Here is a 19,086-nt window from a genome sequence, read left to right as displayed (position 1 = left end):
AGTAGGGACTGGGAGACTAGTCAGGCTTGAGGGAAAGATGAATGAAGCAAAGTACAGACAGATCCTTGATGAAAACCTGCTCCATAGCACTCAGGACTTCAGACTGGGGTGAAGGATAACCTTCCAACAGGACAACGACCCAAAGCACACAGCCAAGACAAAGCAGGAGTGGCTTCGGGACAAGTCTCTGAATCTCCTTGAGTGACCCTGCCAGAGCCTGGACTTGAACCTGATCGAACATCTCTGAAGAGACCTGAAAATAGCTGTGCAGCGACGCTCCCCAACCAACCTGACAGAGCTTGAGAGGATCCCCAAATACAGGTGTGCCAAGAAGACTCACGACTGTAATCACTGCCAAATGTGCTTCAATAAAGTACTGAGTAAAGGGTCTGAATACTTATGTAAATGTGATATTTCAGTTTTGTATTTGCAAAAATATCTAAACCTGTTTTTGCTTTGTCATAATGGGGTATTGTGTGTAGATTGATGAGGGGGGGGGGGGGGGGGGGGGGGAAACAATTCAATCTATTTTAGAATACGGATGTAGCATCACAAAATGTGGAAAAAGTTAAGGGGTCTGAATACTTTCTGAATGATCAATGTTTCTTTAGAAAAATTATTTAAATAGGAATAGTTTCACCATATTAAAATGAGAGTTCAGTTCACATAACATAGTTGACCTTAGAATGAGGGTCATGTTTATTTTTTTAACCTTAAAATGAATAACTAATCATATGAAATACGTAAACTCCAGAAATGACTTTGTCAAAGCATCGTAAAGGGCTTAACAACCATGGTGAAAACTATTCCTAGAAGTCACAGAGGGTGCATAGTGTCTTTATTGATATAAAAACGTGTTCTATATTAAAGGCTACTTCGTTTAATATAACGGACTTTTAAAATGTAATATTGGTGCACAATTTCTACTTAAAATATCAAAGGGATGCAAAAGGGACTCATTTCGTCGAACGACCAGTACACAATAGCAACATTTGTGTCTATTGTCGAAAAACAAACCTTCATAATTGCAAGTGTGTGCAGTAAAATGTAATTAAAATCATGACAGAACCATTGAGCACATAACAAGCCAGCATGTCTTCATATTGATTTTGGGTTGGACAAATGGAACGAATAGATAGATATAGATCTATATTATTTGCATTATGCAACCGAAAACAAAAATTAATAATGAATGTGTAGAAATACAAAGTATCCATGAATAAAAAAGAAAATAATTATATTAAAACTCACACACATCATACTCAACATATTATGATATAAATTATTGTACACGTAATATTAAAGTCTGTTTCACCACAAGGTGGCACTAGTTCATTACTGTTGATGTGCAGTGAATTTCTTGAGGATGAGAGTGTAATCAGTCCCTCTCACCCCTACCTGGCTGCACACATCAACAACTGACACCCGTTACCCATCGCTCCACAAAAGCCGCGGCCCTTGTCTGCAAGGGGAACTACTAATTCAAGGTCTCAGAGCGAGTCACGCTATTAGCGCACCCCGCGAACTATTTTTATTTTACCTTTATTTAACTAGGCAGGTCAGTTAATTAAGAACAAATTCAAATTATTTTTTTGACGGCCTAGGAACAGTGGGTTATCTGCCTTGTTCAGGGGTAGAACGACAGATTTGTAACTTGTCAGCTTGGGGATTTGAACTTGCAACGATTGCTAGTCCAACGCGGTAACCACTAGGCTACCCTGACGCCCCATTTCACATCGGTTACAAGAGCATATGAGCTCCTTTGTATGTGTTTTTTGCTGTGATATATCTATAACAGGAATGTGCAGCTGACTCCAAGTGCCTGTATGTTTTAAACTCGCAAGTGTGCAGTCTTGTTTTTCCCAATGTGGATGCCTGTTTGTGGGTGTGCCTGTGTGGCGTGAGTGTGTTCATGTCTTTTTAAGCATATGCAGCTGTTTCAGTTGAGCTTTATGCACACAGCGTAAACCTTTATGCCTTTTGTGTTCTTCACCTACAGATTTCTAGACTCTGTCATATCCTGCTGCTGAACTCTGGAAATTATTGGCCACGTTCCCAGCAGCGCAGGGTCTTGGCTAGAAGGGATCCAGCTTTTGTCAAATTAACTTTTAAAGTTTTTTTTAAAGCATTTTACCTAAGCCTTTTCCTAATTCTCCTAACCTGCTATGTTAATTATACTAACCTGCTGCGTAAGTTCTAACCTGCTACGAAAAGTCAAATCGGACTTTAATTTGACAAAAGCTGGATCCCTTTTTGCCATGACCGCAGCGCAGCCTCCTGGGGCTGATTCAGCCAATGCTCCCACCCAGGAATCCTGGACGTCTGACAGCAACCAGTCCAGACTCTCTTTCAAGGCCACACTCCGTCAGCCTCTCCCGGGCCGTGGCCCAGAGTCCGCCCTCCCTCCCAAGGCTGTCTCCCATCTTTATGGAGCGCCCAGAAAAACAGCCACTCTCTCCTAAATAACAATTTCTCAAAACTGCCTGCCACACCCCATTTTCTTTCTCTCCCCCCTGACCTCTCCCGCCCCTTATGGTCATCCCTAACATTTCACACAACAGAACTCTTTCTCATGTTAGTCTGGAAGCAGTTAAAACCATGCTGTTAGATGTGAAGGCCAAGGTTAAATGGGAAAAGTTTAATGGCAACATTTGCATAGAGCTTTTTCATGTTGAAACAAGTATTTTTTAGACTTTGTTAGAGCGTGTTTGTATTAAATATCAGTTTTCAATTACACCTCATGCAGTCATGTGGGATTTTGAAAGATGGCAATAGGCCTGGAAAGTGAAACGTATCAGGACATGTTTTTCCACATACAATACATGCACAAATATGAACTTTTGTGTCCACACATTCACTTGGTTAAAAACACACACACAAAACGCATTGGATTCTTTTGATATTTCATTTATTTTGTAAAAAGGAATGCATTTAAGAAAAACAAATGATGTACCACTATTAGTGTTTAATATGTACCGTTCTGACACAGGCATAGTGCTACTGGACACACAATACATTCCATACATGAACACAGTTCATACATACATACATACATACATACATACATACATACATACATACTGTACATACTTACATACATAGTTATTCATATATTTATACAAATCATACAGGGTTAGGCAACACGAATGAAGTGATAGGTATGTTTGCGTTGTCTTTTAAGAAACCCGGGAGAGAGCAGGCAGTCAGGCAATATGGTAGCTGCCATAGTGCTTTCACTATTCCTACTGGTCTGGCCTAGCCTGGAATCTACATTTATAGGCTCAGTTTATTGTGAAGTGAAACAATTGTAACAGAGCATATCAGTTTGGATTCCAGGCTAGGGCTCGCTGTCTAACTAGCAGGCTGTAAAAACCTGCATGGAAATATGAGGACCAGAAGCGTGGCCAAGTGAGAGTGAGTGTGTCTGGACAAAGGCAGATGAGGTTCTTCCTGAACAACAGGAACCGCTTTATGAAACACAGGACTTCCCTGTCGTTAGAGGAAGTAGAGTTTATTTAGGTGTCTTAAGAGAATAAAGAGGGCGACCTCTCGTGAGAAGGGAATGGAGACCCCCGCTCCCCTTGAAACTGGATCTTCTCTCGTTTATGGAGGGGGATTATTGGGATTGGGGAAGATGAGACGTGTTTACTCTGGACTAATCCCATGTCTTCCTGTGTTGAACAGGACTGTACTATTTTTCAACCATTCTACCTGGACTGGCTTGGTGGTGATATTGCTGTTATTTGTTGTGGTCTGTTTTTAAGACTTCACAGTGAGATTGACCTACCCTGTTTAATCCCACTCTCTGCACATCAATGACAAGTCAATGATCAATAATACTGTAAAAAATAGAGTGGTCTCGCTCCAAACACTTCAGACTTACATTCAGGCCCATTCCCCTGGAGCAAGGCCCAATAATAACAGAAAGCACACTGCCACTGCGTTGCTACAACTTTGTTAAAACAACAGTCATGTTGGTTATCGGCTGCTGGGTAGCTGTCATTGAATGAAATGTATCAGTGCCAACTCACTTCAGGAAATGTGTTTTCTGATTGGGCCTTCCTCTTAGGAAACATTAGTTACAAAAGACAACAGTAAAAGCGAGAGGGACAGATTTAAAAGTGGGCGGAGAGCGAGAGAGAGAGAGAGAGAGATTGTTAATGAACAAGCTGAACTTACTGGAGTACACCAATACACATTAGTTCTTACAAAGGAGTTAGAATGTCATGCAATATATGTAAGTAGAGTACTTTTGTTTTTGCAGTTAATCAAAGGGATCTATGCATGTTTATATATGAAGATATAAAGCCCTGGTTTAGAGGGGTACTTGTAAGGGTTTTGGCCTGCATGGAGTGCAGTACTGAGTGAGGACTAGTCACTGCCTGGGTGCCTCACATCTCTCTATATGAGCAAAGGCCTATGAGTATTGTATGTATGGATACATATATCATTCACTCAGGGAAACTTCTGTGGTTTAACCTTTCAAGGGGGTGACAGCCATAAACAATCACACAACGCCTACATGTCTACAAAGTGCAATATTTGAAAGCTTTCCATTATCGGGGTGCAGTAAAACACACCAAAAACTCAGCACCACGATTATGTATATGGTGTCTGTGGATTTGGCTTTCAATAAGAGAGTCTGCATACATGTAAAACAAGCGGACATGCAGAACATTAATTAATGTATCGTTATATTCAAGACTCCCTCAACAAAGATTGTGACTCCACTCTGTGAAAGTCCCTAAGAAAATGTTTAAAACATTGTTTAAAAAAAAATACAAAAAAAAGGCTCAGCTACGATTGTGAATTCATTGAATAATAGTGAATTCACTCGAGGATGATTGTGTTATCACGCTCTTGTGGTGAATCGGTTGAATGCTGATTGTGAATTCACACAGGTATGATTGTAATGAGAGTCAACGATGTTGTGACATCTCCAGACAAACAGACAGACGGTCGTCTGTGTGGCAGGTCTGGGGTGGGGATGGGGGGTTCACAGGTGTGCTTTCCTCTTTAAGTCTCTTCACCTGCACACAGCCCCATCACACACACTATCCCTCACACACTTAGTCGAAACAGACACGCACGCACACACATTCACATTCAGACACACACACTGTGTGATTATAGCATCGAGTCAGACACAGGTGGTGCACTCTGCCTGCATGATGGGCGTGGTCTGGTGTTCGTGTTTGTTGGTGCAGTGCTCCATAGAGCTGGAGCTCTTGAGGGGCACCAGGCATCGGTCAGCGGGACGCCCGCTGGTCAGCAGTCCCCAGCAGCACAGCACGCGCAGGAACTCTTTTCTCATGTCCTTGCTGCGTAGCGTGTAGATCAGCGGGTTGAGTGCCGAGTTGAGCGTGGCGATGCCGAAAAAGATGTCTGCCTTGGAGAGGACGGGGCAGTTCAGCCTGCGGCAGGAGGTGTCCAGGAGGAGGACGGTGAAGGCGGGCAGCCAGCACACGATGAAGACGCCCAGCACAATGGTGACCGTCTTCAGCAAGGCGTAAGCCGGAGAGTTGGTGGCCTCCTGGTGGCTGGAGCGCACGATCAGATAGATCCGCACGTAAAGGATACCGATAGAGAGCAGGATGATGCTGAAGATGGTGACCACGAACAGGATGTACTTCTTGGAATAGAGGGGCAGCAAGACCGAGCACTCAGGCAGGTTGTTGATGCAGTTCCAGCCGATGATGGGCAGGCCCCCCAGGAGGATGGAGGTGACCCAGCACGTCCCGATCAGCAGGAACATACGACACGTCCTGTTAGAACCGTACACCCTGACCTTGGTGATGGCGATGTAGCGCTCGATGGCGATGGCCAGCAGGCTGAAGACGGAGGCGGCCAGCGCTATAAAGGCTGTGCCCTCCCGGATGAACCACTGCACCGGCACCAACTCGAAGGTCCTTGGCCCTGATAGGAAGATGTTGGCGATGTAGGCAGAGCCGGCCAGCAGGTCAGAGAAGGCTAAGTTCCCGATGAAGAAGAACATGGCGGAGTGGAACTTCTTGTTGCGGAACACGGCAATGAGCACCAGCAAGTTCTCCAGAATGATGATGCTGCAGATGATGACAAAGACGATGTTGAGGGAGCTGAGCTGGGCCTTCCCATTGGTGCGCTCCTCCAGCTCCTCCGAGGTCATGTCCTTGGCAAACACATAGTAGGCATGGATCAGGGTCCGGTTGTAGTACTGGGAATACTTGCTCTTCATGGCAACAACGGGGTGGCAGAGCACGGTGGCTTTTCGGCAAAGAGTCATTCACACAGTGGTATGGTGGCGGTAGAGCTGGTCTGGGCCGATGGTCATTCTCTCAAGAGGAGACGTCTGGGAGAAAGGGGGAGGACGCAGGGCAGGCAGGCTGAGGGGAGGGACTGTGCCCGTCCCAGAATCACGTCTCTGTTGCCCAGGAAGCCTGGTTGGGTCACCTGCAGAGAAACATAGAGACATGGTCAGGATTACTAACAGGGCATATAATAGTGTGCATCGTGCTATTTTAACCAATTATGAGCAGGCATTGCCTACTAATTGTCTACTAATTGGTTGATGATATCATTGGAAAACTTTTTTACTACAAAACATATAAAAAGCAACATTTTTACACGTTGATGTTGGGGTGGTGCTAGAGATAACAATGAAGTAGATTTTTCCCTTTAAATAGACATTTTAAAAGGGGGAAAACGGTTGATTCAAGTGTCAACTCATCTAGGGGGGACAAAGTAATGAGTTGGTCTGTGTTACAGTGAAATAGTTTATTAAGGTCAGACTTGCTTATGACACAAATCAGAGCAGTTGTGTGTGATGTGTGTGTGACTGATTCTTACTGCCATAGGGCCTGCTTTGGCCTGTGGACCTGGGGTGATCAGACATTTCTTAGGGTTCAAAAATAGATCCAATCCAGACAGATCTGGCATCTGCCTTTAGCCACAACTCTCCCCTGAGCATTACACAGAGAGGACTGTGTGTTACAACATGTGCTACTGCTGCAAATACACTGTGTACTGTGTCCTTTTGCTACATCTCCAGCTAAACACCCACACAGGCAGACAGTTGCTGCTTTTGTCTGTGCAACAGGATTGGAATGGCAGTAAGGAGATAGTGTATTAGTGTTGAGCTTTGAGAGACTCCAGGACAAGGTTTACGTCATCATAATAACCTATCATGAAGAGTTACACTCTTTGACCAATCTGGAACTGTAATTCCTAGGAAAATCAGTACGAGGACAAATAGGAAACAAGACATTTTTCTTCCAGAACAGTAGCCTAGATATTTCTGCAGACAGAGATCACCTATAGGCTGTAACCTCAGAAACTAATGGTCCGTCAGGATAGAACAGACAGCAGCCAGGTCTGTCTGTCTACCGAGGATATTCCGCTCACCATTTCTAAGCACTTTGCTGTCAACACTCTGCTCCGTCACACCATCGTTGTCCAGACTGAGCAACATTTAACTCATAGATCGTGGATCAGCCAGACTAGGGCCAGGGGCAGGCCTCAACGTGATGACCCCCAAACACTGGTGGGCATATCACAAGATGGGGACTTTCCAGACTTGTGGGAATCATATTATTAACCAATCTAAAGTGAAATGAAAAATCTATTCTCATGGTCATTGGTTAAGATAGTTGTAAAAGCCACAGTTGGGTCATAATATTTTAATTAGCAGATGTGTGTTACTGGTTTTCAGATCCACTCTACCCTTAAACATTTACATTCAACAATTAATTCAAATTGAGCCATTTGTTCATTTGAATGATACAGTTTAAAATAATTGCTTTCAATCAAATGTATGCAAATAACACACTTGTCCATAAAGAAAGCTTGGAATCAGTAGTCAGAAGTCAAAACAGTGTTGAAAGCAAAAGGAGGGTCTGTTAAAACAAAAATAAAAGCTGTCCAACAGTAAAGAGGTTCTGGAAAGCTGATTTGAGTCTGAGCTGGTCTCTTAAATACGTTGACGGTAACGAGATGCCTCTGGAGAACAGCTCATAGTAACCTGATCCTGATGCTTTCACTGCACGCCTCCTCTCTACAGCCTGAACTGCTGCTGCCTGCTTCATTTCCCTAATCTAAACGGTTTTACTGCTGGTTTGGGTAGCTCGCTAGGTAGTCTAACTGCCGTCCTGTCTACTGGGCTGTGACAAACCTCAGTGAGGGTGAGAGAGGGGCTGGGCTGGGGAGAGTGGAAAGAGCGGTGTGCCCATGTGGAATGGCATCTGGACACAAAGGCAGGAATCTGAGACATCTCTGTGACGCACACAAAACCCTCACGCACTCGTGCACACATACTCACAAAAACACACACTGATACCAGCACACACCAGACCCCCACATATAAGCTTCAACGTCATGTGCCTGTCCATGCACCGTACACAGGAATGGAATGTACTGAACATAGCCCTATACACTCTCACACACACACACACACCTAAGAGTATATACTCAACACACAGAGAGCTGAGGAGAGCAGCACACCAGTCCAGCTGCACACACACACACACACACACACACAGGTTGAACACACACACAGCTGCTCTTGGCTACTAATAATAACCAGAATGCTCTGCTGTTTCCTCAAGCAGGAACAAAAGAACAATAGTCTCCTTCAGTGTGGAGGAGCTCTGCCTTTCAGCCTGAATAACACAGCCACACCAAGCCATGCTGGAGTCACTCCCTCCCTGGTCAGACTACTCCCAATAGGGCTGCTGCAACTGTATTAGCCGTTGGACGTGTGCTGATGTATGCCCATTTTATGCTGGGGTCAAATCCAATGTCCCCTCTGTGGAACAATAAAGTTGATTCAATTCAATTAATATATTCCTATTTCCTTATCGGAATCACAGCATCAGGTCTCCGCCCGTCCCCTGGTTTCCTATGTCCATAAGTAGAGAGAAATCAGGGCTTGAGGCTGAGTGGCTCTGCCAGCCGCATCAGTGTAATTACATCAAGTTACATTACTACTGCAGACGATAATGATGTTGTTATTGGAGGACTCAATATAAACCAGCTCTCTAAAAACTGCTGAGATGGAACAGAGCAAGAGGAGATTATGTGATGTTTTGGAAGCAGCTTCTTCCTTCCTCTCAGCTCATCTTTCAGTTAGTTCTCTTCAGTCACATTTCTAAGGAGAGTTTCCCGACTGTTTTCCAACTTTGCTCGTAGACGGCAGCTCAAGGTCCCCTGTCAGACTGTGCGTCACCGTGGAGACCTTGGCGTGCCACATGACATCTCTGTGATCAGGGGATTTGACAGCGTGTGAAACCTGATGGGCTGGTTTACCTGCAGTGCTGTTGTCTCGCCCTTGATCTGCCCTGCCCTGTGCTACACGGGCCCAGACGTCTCCACGGCAACTAGCTGACAGACAGGACATGAGAGCAGCAGACTTCCTGCTCCACTGCTCTGTAGTCCCGAACCTCATACGGCACGAGACAAAGCTGTGCACTGTCTTGATACCTCATACATCACACATCACTGTCATATCCCTGCTGCTATAGCCATAACAGATAAACACATGCTCAGCACCAAGACCAAAACACACCTGCCACGATTCCTTCCCTCCCTACCTACCTTCAACAACAGGACGTGATAAGAGTGACTGAGATGATCGATTACACTGAGGGGTAGGCCTAGATCCAATGAGAGAACAAGTCTGTGTACTATGTGAGATTCATGTGGTTCCACTGGCAGGTTTTCACTGGTGCAAGAACCTAAAGCCTCAGGCATCTGTATTTCCATGGCTGAAGGCCCTACTCTAACCCACATTAGTGTTCAGTAGCGGGACCAGGGGTCTCGGCCATACAGTACAGGCTGGAGAATGGTGTTTCCATTGTGAGTGTGTAAAAAAAAAAAGAGAGAGAGAGATGGATGGATGGATGGATGGATGGAAAGAGAGTGAGAGGAAATAAGAGGTAAAAGGCAGCAGCGAGAGACAGGAAGACAAGCACCAGAAATACGTTTCTCAGGTGTCATTCAGAGAGACAGGAAATCATAAAATGCTTCAGGGAGCACATTTGCATCAAGAGAGGATCCGAAGACGCATCAGCAAACATGTATGCTCATGCTGCATAGCCTAGATATGGGGTCATTATCAAAGCTATGTAAACGTCCCTTTTTCGTAAAAATCCAAATAACTTCACAGATCTTCAATGTAAAGGCTTTAAACACTGTTTCCCATGCTTGTTCAATGAACCATAAACAATTAATGAACATGCACTTGTGGAACGGTCATTAAGACACTAACAGTTTACAGACAGTAGGCAATTAAGGTCACAGTTATGTAAACTTAGGACACTAAAGAGGCCTTTCTACTGACTCACCAAACGAACGATGCCCAGGGTCCCTGCTCATCTGCGTGAACGTGCCTTAGGCATGCTGCAAGGAGGAATGAGGACTGCAGATGTGGCCAGGGCAATAAATTGCAATGTCCGTACTGTGAAACGCCTAAGACAGCGCTACAGGGAGACAGGACGGACAGCTGATCGTCCTCGCAGTGGCAGACCACGTGTAGCAACACCTGCACAGAATCAGTACATCCGAACATCAAACCTGTGGGACAAGTACAGGATGGCAACAACAACTGCCCGAGTTACACCAGGAATGCACAATCCCTCCTTCGGTGCTCAGACTGTCCGCAATAGGCTGAGAGAGGTTAGACTGAGGGCTTGTAGGCCGGTTGTAAGGCAGCTCCTCACCAGACATCACCGGCAACAACGTCGCCTATGGGCACAAACCCACCGACGCTGGACCAGACAGGACTGGCAAAAAGTGCTCTTCACTGACGAGTCGTGGTTTTGTCTCACCAGGGGTGATGATCGGATTCGCGTTTATCGTCGAAGGAATGAGCGTTACACCAAGGCCTGTACTCTGGAGCGGGATCGATTTGGAGGTGGATGATCTGGGGCGGTGTGTCACAGCATCATCGGACTGAGCTTGTTATCAATGCAGGCAATCTCAACGCTGTGCGTTACAGGGAAGACATCATCCTCCCTCATGTGGTATCCTTCCTGCAGGCTCATCCTGACATGACCCTCCAGTATGACAATGCCACCAGCCATACTGCTCGTTCTGTGTGTGATTTCCTGCAAGACAGGAATGTCAGTGTTCTGCCATGGCCAGCGAAGAGCTCGGATCTCAATCCCATTGAGCACGTCTGGGACCTGTTGAATCGGAGGATGAGGGCTAGGGCTAGGGCCATTCCCACCTGAAATGTCCGGGAACTTGCAGGTGCCTTGGTGGGAGAGTAGGGTAACATCTCACAGCAAGAACTGGCAAATCTGGTGCCGTCCAAGAGGAGGAGATGCACTGCAGTACTTAATGCAGCTGGTGGCCACACCAGATACTGACTGTTACTTTTGATTTTGACCCCCCCTTTGTTCAGCGACACATTATTCCATTTCTGTTAGTCACATGTCTGTGGAACTTGTTCAGTTTATGTCTCAGTTGTTGAATCTTATGTCCATACAAATATTTACACATTGTCACGTCCTGACCATAGTAAGTTGTTATTTTCTATGGTAGAGGGGTCAGGGCGTGACAGGGGGTGTTTATCTGTTTTTGTATGTCTATGTTCAGTTCTAGTTTTTGTATTTCTATGTTGGTCGTTGTTTGGCATGACCTCCAATTAGAGGCAGCTGGTTGTTGTTGTCTCTAATTGGAGGCCATATTTAAGTTGATGTTTGTCCCACCTGTCCTTGTGGGTGATTATATTTTGAGTAGTGTGTTTCTTCCCTCTCTGCGTCACGGGTTGTTATTTTCTGGTTAGTTTGTTGTTTTCTGGTTAGTTTAAGTATTTATGTATTGCATCACGTTTCACTATATATTAAATATGTGGAACACAAACGCTGCATCTTGGTTGGTCCGCTCCTTATCACAGCAGTGACACACGTTAAGTTTGCTGAAAATAAACGCAGTTGACAGTGAGAGGATGTTTCTTTTTTTGCTGAGTTTAGTTTGTGACCATATAGCCCATCTAGTGTGTCTCCAACACCAAGGTTGTTTTACATCCACAAATGATCAGAACTAAAACAACCAGATAATACTATCCGTCTTACATAATCTAAGCTGCTCAAAGTTTATCACGCAATGTGTATTTAGTACGATATTCAAATGAACCATGCTGAATATTCAGGAGTCCGAATAGTAAAGATCTTCTGAAACCTTATCCTCTGGTTTCCACGGGCTCGACTGGTGCAGAGCCTGGCAACACTGTGCAACAAAGTGGGACTTGCAAGGGAAGTGTAGTAGCTGGGACTTGTGAAAATTTGTGAAAATCGGCAATCAAAATAAATGTTCTCTCTCATTAACCCAATTGATTCTATTTCTAAGATGCGTACTTTCAGATTTTCCAAACTCACCTGCGTTGCTCGCACTTTGAAGTCCACAATGTAGGGGGGAGGTTCTAAGGGTTAAGCTTGATGGTGATGGACAGAGATCAGCCAATTATTACTGAGAGGTCAGCAAATTAAAACCAGCGGTTGTTTCGTCCGCTCCTACCATAGACTTCCAGTCAAGACCCATTCTGAGGCGCTGTAAAACCAGGCAGTTGGACAGAGAGAGCCGGCTGGTGGACAAAATTATCTGGTTCCTAACCCCACACTGAGACAAAGCCCCCCCCCCCTCCTGGCATAGTGGTCATGTGACCCACTGATAGCTCCCTGCTCTGCTCTCACAAAAGCCCCAGGTGGTGTTTTCCCTTTCCCAGCAACACCTGATAAACCCAAATTAGCAGTGTGTCTGTGTGCCTGCTGCTCCCCTCCCAGATAGCTGTTCCATTACACACCTGCTGTCACTGCAGCACTCACAGCTACCCAGCTCCACTTTCTCCTGCTGCAGGAGAAACCAGTGAACCTAGACATCAGTGTTTGAGATACCTCAGACACAACATCGGCTTGTATAACTGCACTCAGTCACATGGACACATGGAGACGCACATACATATACAGTACCCTGAGTGTTCAAAACATTAGGAACACCAATATTGAGTTGCACCCCCTTTTGTCCCCTAGAACTGCCTCAGTTCGTCGGGTCATGGACTGCAAGGTGTCGAAAACGTTCCACAGGGATACTGACCCATGTTGACTAACTTGTTTTAACTGGGCCCTCACTGTTTCCCACGCCAATGGGTTTGGAACAGACACAGCTGTATTTGCGCTACGGACAACTGTTCACGTATTGAAATTTCTCGGACATATTTTGGGTCGGGTCTGGTCCACCTCGGAAACCCGAATCGGATGGGGTATTGATTTTGCAAAAAATGTCAGATGGGAATTTCACAAATCCAATTCAAATCCAATTCGACCTCTACTTCACACTACCCCTCTATCACATTAAAGTTGTTGTATTAGCATCAAAGCACCAGACAGACGCAATCTTACCTCTGTGGTAGTAATCTCTCTCCTCCTCCTAGCTAATCTCTCTCAGGTTTTTAGAGCAGCCAGAGGGTTATGGGTTATCATTATCCATAGTCCCACGCTGGGTAGGACCCATCTCTGCTGTGATTGGATGCCTTGTCGGGTTCCATTTTTGGCCCATCTAATGGTGTTGTGAGTACACTCGTTGAGAGCTCTGCTAGCTGTCAGGAGGATTGTTCCATTCTGCACTCCCACCCCTTAACGCCTCCTCCCCCACCCCAGTCCCTGACCACAGGTTATCACCCTTGACACCAAGTGCCAATAGTGTCTCTGCGGATACTGACCCATGTTGACTAACTTGTTTCAACTGGGCCCTCACTCTTTCCTGCGCCAATGAGCTTGGAACAGACACAGCTGTATTTGCGCAACGGAGAAGTGTTCTGGTAGCCTATTTCATGGGATCAGCCAATGGCGGTTCTAGCTTGTATGGCTCCCAGGGCAAACCCCCCTTCAGCAAATAGAAAAAAACAATTCTCCATTAACTGTAATTTTTATTCAGACATTTAGAACAACACAAATAAATAATCATAACATTTCAAACTATATAAATATAAAAATATATACAAAAATAATAGACTCAAATATCAAAAAGAAGTAACAAAGACAAATTGTCACGTCCTGACCAGTAAAAGGGGTTATTTGTTATTGTAGTTTGGTCAGGACGTGGCAGGGGTGTGTTTGTTTAGTGGGTTTCGGGGTTTTTGGTTTATGTTCTATGTTTTCTATTTCTATGTGGGTTTTCTAGTTTGTCTATTTCTATGTTAGTTTTGGGAACGACCTCAAATTAGAAGAAGCTGGTTATCGTTGCTTCTAATTGGAGGCCATATTTAAGTGGGTTTATTTTCTCTTGTGTTTGTGGGTGGTTGTTCCATGTATAGTCTATGTACCTTACAGGACTGTTTTTTGTTGTTCTTTTGTTCAGTGTTCATTTCTTTAATAAATCAAGAAGATGATTCACATCCCCGCTGCAGTTTGGTCCGATCATTACGACGCTTATGACACAAATAGAAACAAATGTGTTTATTTGGCCATCTAGCATCAATACATTACCCATCCCCCAACACTGTCAACCAAGAGTCAAGACTAAACAAATTCACCTTGGTGGTGTGCAGACTGCTTTTATATTATTCTTAATGATTTGGCAAAAATGCAACAATATGTCTGAAACTATATATCCAGAGTTATGAATGAATTGTTGTTTATTTGGTAGCATTTTGTAGTGTGACTGATTTGACTAATTGCATTAGTACTGTACAAAGTTAGAGGTGCGCTATTTGATAGACTCTCCTGCTCCCCCTACCTCAGGCTTCCAGTGGGGAGACCAGAGGTCAACCTACCCCCGCCCCATCTCGTACTTCTGAGTGGGAGACCTTCTTAGGCAGTAGCCGGCCTAGCTCACAAACTAGAATCAGGGCGCCCACTCCGACAAGGTTAATTGACCCACAGTCCCACACGGTGACATGATATCATTGACGTGACGTGCAAATGAGCGATAGAAAACCGATTGCACAAATGTCACCATTCCTAATTTTTATGTGCGGGCGCCCCATGCCTTCCTCAGCAAGATGCCGCCCCTGGCGGCTGCCAATGTTGCCTATACCTAAATCCGCCACTGGGATAAGCAATATGTTGCTATTTCATACCGGAGGTTACTTAACCTCAAGAAGGAGAGTGTTGGAAAGATTTTTCAAATATAGTGAGGAACTATGGTCATTCCCAATTCATGTACAACACTCTGTTGGCTTTCTATGTGAGGTGACGAAAAAAAATACTTTGAGAAGCTCCGCAGCTCATAAGTTGTGGTGAGTTAAAACTTCTTATGGCTTGGGGGCAGTATTTCGACGTCTGGATGAGAAGCGTGCCCAAAGTAAACTGCCTGTTACTCAGGCCCAGAAGCTAGGATATGCATATAATTGGTAGATTTGGATAGAAAACACTCTAACGTTTCCAAAACTGTTAAAATAATGTCTGAGTATAACAGAACTGATATGGCAGGTGAAAACCTGAGGAAAATCCGTCCAGGAAGTGGGATTTTTTTTTATGTGGGTATTTTCAATTGAATGACTATAGAGTATCTAATGGGTTAGGACCCAGATTGCAGTTCCTATGGCTTCCACTAGATGTCAAGTCTTTAGACATTGTTTCAGGCTTGTTTTCTGAAAAATGAAGAAGAATGAGACCTTTCTCTCAGTGGACTGTAGAATCATGCAGTGCTGGTTTTGCGCGTGACCTAGTGCGCACCCTTTGTTGTTTTTCCTTTCTATTGAATACGCTATTGTCCGGTTGAAATATCAATTATTTAGACAATTGACAACCTGAGGATTAATTATAAACATCGTTTGACATGTTTCGACAAACTTTACCGGTATTATTAGGATGTATTCGTCTGCATGTTTTGACCGCCTTTGAGCCTGTGGATTACTGAACAAAACGCGCCAACAAAACAGAGTTTTTGGGATATAAAAAGGGACTTTATCGAACAAAACAAACATTTATTGTTCGCTGGGTCTCTTGTGACTGCAACCATATGAAGATCTTCAAAGGTAGGTGATTCATTTTATTACTATTTCTGACTTTTGTAATTCCTTTACTTGGTTGTAAAATGTTTGTATGCTTTTGTAAGCGGGGCGCTGTCCTCAGACAATCGCATGGCATGCTTTCACCGTAAAGCCTTTTTGAAATCTGACAAAGCGGCTGGATTAACAAGAAGTAAATCTGTAAGCCGATGTATAACAGTTGTATTTTTTATGAATGTTTATTATGACTATTTCTGTATTTTGAATTTGGCGCTCTGCAATTTCACCGGATGTTGTCGAGGTGGGTCGCTAGCAGAATGCCTGCGCCAGAAAGGTTAAGAAATCAGAAATAGCCTACTATCAGACATTCCCAAATGGTAACTTTTATAGGCCTACATTTGCGCACAGGCCAGGTACTTCTATGCATGTTCAAGCTAAATATATAAACATAAAAAACAAGTCACATAATAAAACATTGAATGCGCACAAATTAGCGGGAATCAGAGAGCGTATTCTGGAGAGGGGACGCGCCTATAGTGCGTTTTTGCCACAAACCCATTCCCTTCTTGTGTAGACATTTTTAATTAGGGATGTAATTTATGAAAATACGACACTGTAGTGTGTAGACCACAACTCAATTCTTTTAGATAGGCCTACAACAGAAAACGCATGTGAAACATTAACGCTAGAACTCCCAAGACAGTCAACCTGACCGTTTTCAGTTTTGACATTTCAATTTAAACCATACCCATATTTTTGAAAAGTCAGGTGTATTTTACACTCTAGCAGTACTCTCAGACATATGTCATAAAAGACAAAAAAATTGAGCATTTCATCCTAAAAGCGCCATGACGGTCAAAATGACCATATCATATTTAACAGTAGAATAGCCAGGCCTTGAGGAGTACCAATAGCCACCAGTCTAATAAATTAATTTAACTAAAAAAGCCTGGCCTCATAGAACCCCCCTTCGTGCAAATGTCATTTAGTTGTGTTGATGAAGGTGTTCGGTAACAGAATACAAAATGTAAATATTTGAAAGAACAACATTTTCATTAGTGTATGTTCCTGTAGGCTAGATGTAAAAACAAACAACCCCACTAAAAACACAGAATGGACCTCTGTAGGATGATATGGAAGAAGTGCTATTTGGTAAGCTCCTTGTTTCTTTGTTAATGCAAATACTCATCCCCATGCTGCGAAATGCATCTTGCTGTGTCGCATTATTATTATTATTATTAATTATTATAGGTGTAGTTTCAATATAGTTTAGGTTTAGTTTGGACGGGCCTGGTGGACATACAATCTATGCGCTTCTGGATCAAGCAATACATTTTCTGACTGATTATAATTTGCATTTGGCATCCTGATGTTTCTTATGAATTATTTTAACATAATAATGCATTCATTTAGCAATTAATGATTTATTATGGAATATTTATACAATTGAAATATCAAATGGTTAGAATGACCGTCATGGACATTCTAGTAGTTATGGAATTCCGGCATGCTGAGTGTTAACGTTCACTGCCTGCCTGTGAAGTCAAAGACATTCTGCTGGCATGCGTAGTAATAAAGCTGCATTTAAAAAAATATATTTCGGATCCATTTGGGTCTGATACAGACCTGACCCAATTTGGATCTGATTCTCTGACATATTTTGGGTCGGATCTGGTCCACCTCGGATCCGTACCGGATGGGGTATTGATTTTGCAAAAAATGTCAGATGGGAATTTCACAAATCCAATTTGATTTGGATCTAAATTTCCAGATCTGAGATGACCTCTACTTCACACTACCCCTCTATCACATTAAAGTTGTTGTATTAGCATCAAAGCACCAGACAGACGCAATCTTACCTCTGTGGTAGTAATCTCTCTCCTCCTCCTAGCTAACCTCTCTCAGGTTTTTAGAGCAGCCAGAGGGTTATGGGTTATCATTATCCATCATAGTCCCACGCAGGGTAGGACCCATCTTTGCTGTGATTGGATGCCTTGTCGGGTTCCATTTTTGGCCTGTCTAATGGTGTTGTGAGTATACTCGTTGAGAGCTCTGCTAGCTGTCAGGAGGATTGTTCCATTCTGCACTCCCACCCCTTAACGCCTCCTCCCCCACCCCGGTCCCTGACCACAGGTTATCACCCTTGACGCCAAGTGCCAATAGTGTCTCTGCGGTATCAACACAAATGCAGTGAGATGGAACATTAAAAAGATGTCTGTGCAGGAAGGAAGAGAGATTTATATCTCAGCAGGACCGTTAGACACAATGCAGTGTATAAAGTCAGGAAGCAATGGGGCTTGCAACATACATGATAACAGGCGTACAACATACAGTGCCTTTGGAAAGTATTCAGACTCCTTAACATTTTCCACATTTTGTTACGCTACAGCCTTATTCTGAAATGGATTAAATAAAAACAATTCCTCAGCAAAAACAGAAATACCTTACTAACATAAGTATTCAGATCCTTTGCTATGAGACTCGAAACTGAGCTCAGGCGTTTGCAATTCCATTGATCATCCTTGAGATGTTAGTACAACTTGATTGGAGTCCACCTGTGGTAAATTCAATTGATTGGACATGATTTGGAAAGGCACACACCTGTCTATATAAGGTCCCACAGTTGACAGTGTATGTCAGAGCAAAAACCAAGCCATGAGGTCGAAGGAATTGTCCGTAGATCTCCAAGACAGGATTGTGCCGAGGCACAGATCTGGGGAAGGGTACCAAAAAATGTATACAGCATTGAAGGTCCCCAAGAACACAGTGGCCTCCATCATTCTTAAATGGAAGAAGTTTGGAACCTTCCTGAGCAATCGGGGGAGAAAGGCCTTGGTCAGGGAGATGACCAAGAATCAAATCAAATGAAATGTATTTATATAGCCCTTCTTACATCAGCTGATATCTCAAAGTGCTGTACAGAAACCTAGCCTAAAACCCCAAACAGCAAGCAATGCAGGTGTAGAAGCACGAAGAACCTGATTGTCACTCTGAAAGAGCTCCAGAGTTCCTCTGTGGATATGGGAGAACATTCCAGAAGGACAACCATCTCTGCAGCACTCTACCAATCAGGCCTTTATGGTAGAGTAACCAGATGGAAGCTTCTCCTCACATGACAGCCCGCTTGGAGTTTGACAAAAGGCACCTAAAGACTCTCAGAC

At 43.9% G+C, this 19,086-nt stretch overlaps 1 protein-coding gene across 3 annotated transcripts in view; it reads right to left on the bottom strand.

The window, feature by feature from the left end:
* Positions 1–2,891: 2,891 nt before the first annotated feature.
* Positions 2,892–19,086, bottom strand: part of LOC115171242 (sphingosine 1-phosphate receptor 2-like) — a 33,777-nt gene continuing 17,582 nt past the window's right edge. For all 3 annotated transcript variants that reach the window (XM_029727867.1, XM_029727866.1, XM_029727868.1), the window contains exon 2: positions 2,892–6,429. In XM_029727867.1, the coding sequence (XP_029583727.1) occupies positions 5,141–6,262 (1,122 nt within the window). In that variant the 5' untranslated portion in view covers positions 6,263–6,429 and the 3' untranslated portion in view covers positions 2,892–5,140. The remainder of the gene's footprint in view (positions 6,430–19,086) is intronic.

The sequence above is a fragment of the Salmo trutta genome, chromosome 32 (genome assembly GCF_901001165.1).
Source record: "Salmo trutta chromosome 32, fSalTru1.1, whole genome shotgun sequence".
Taxonomy (NCBI): domain Eukaryota; kingdom Metazoa; phylum Chordata; class Actinopteri; order Salmoniformes; family Salmonidae; genus Salmo; species Salmo trutta.
The sequence above is the reverse complement of the archived record's forward strand: the minus strand, read 5'-3'. Positions and strand labels throughout refer to the sequence as shown.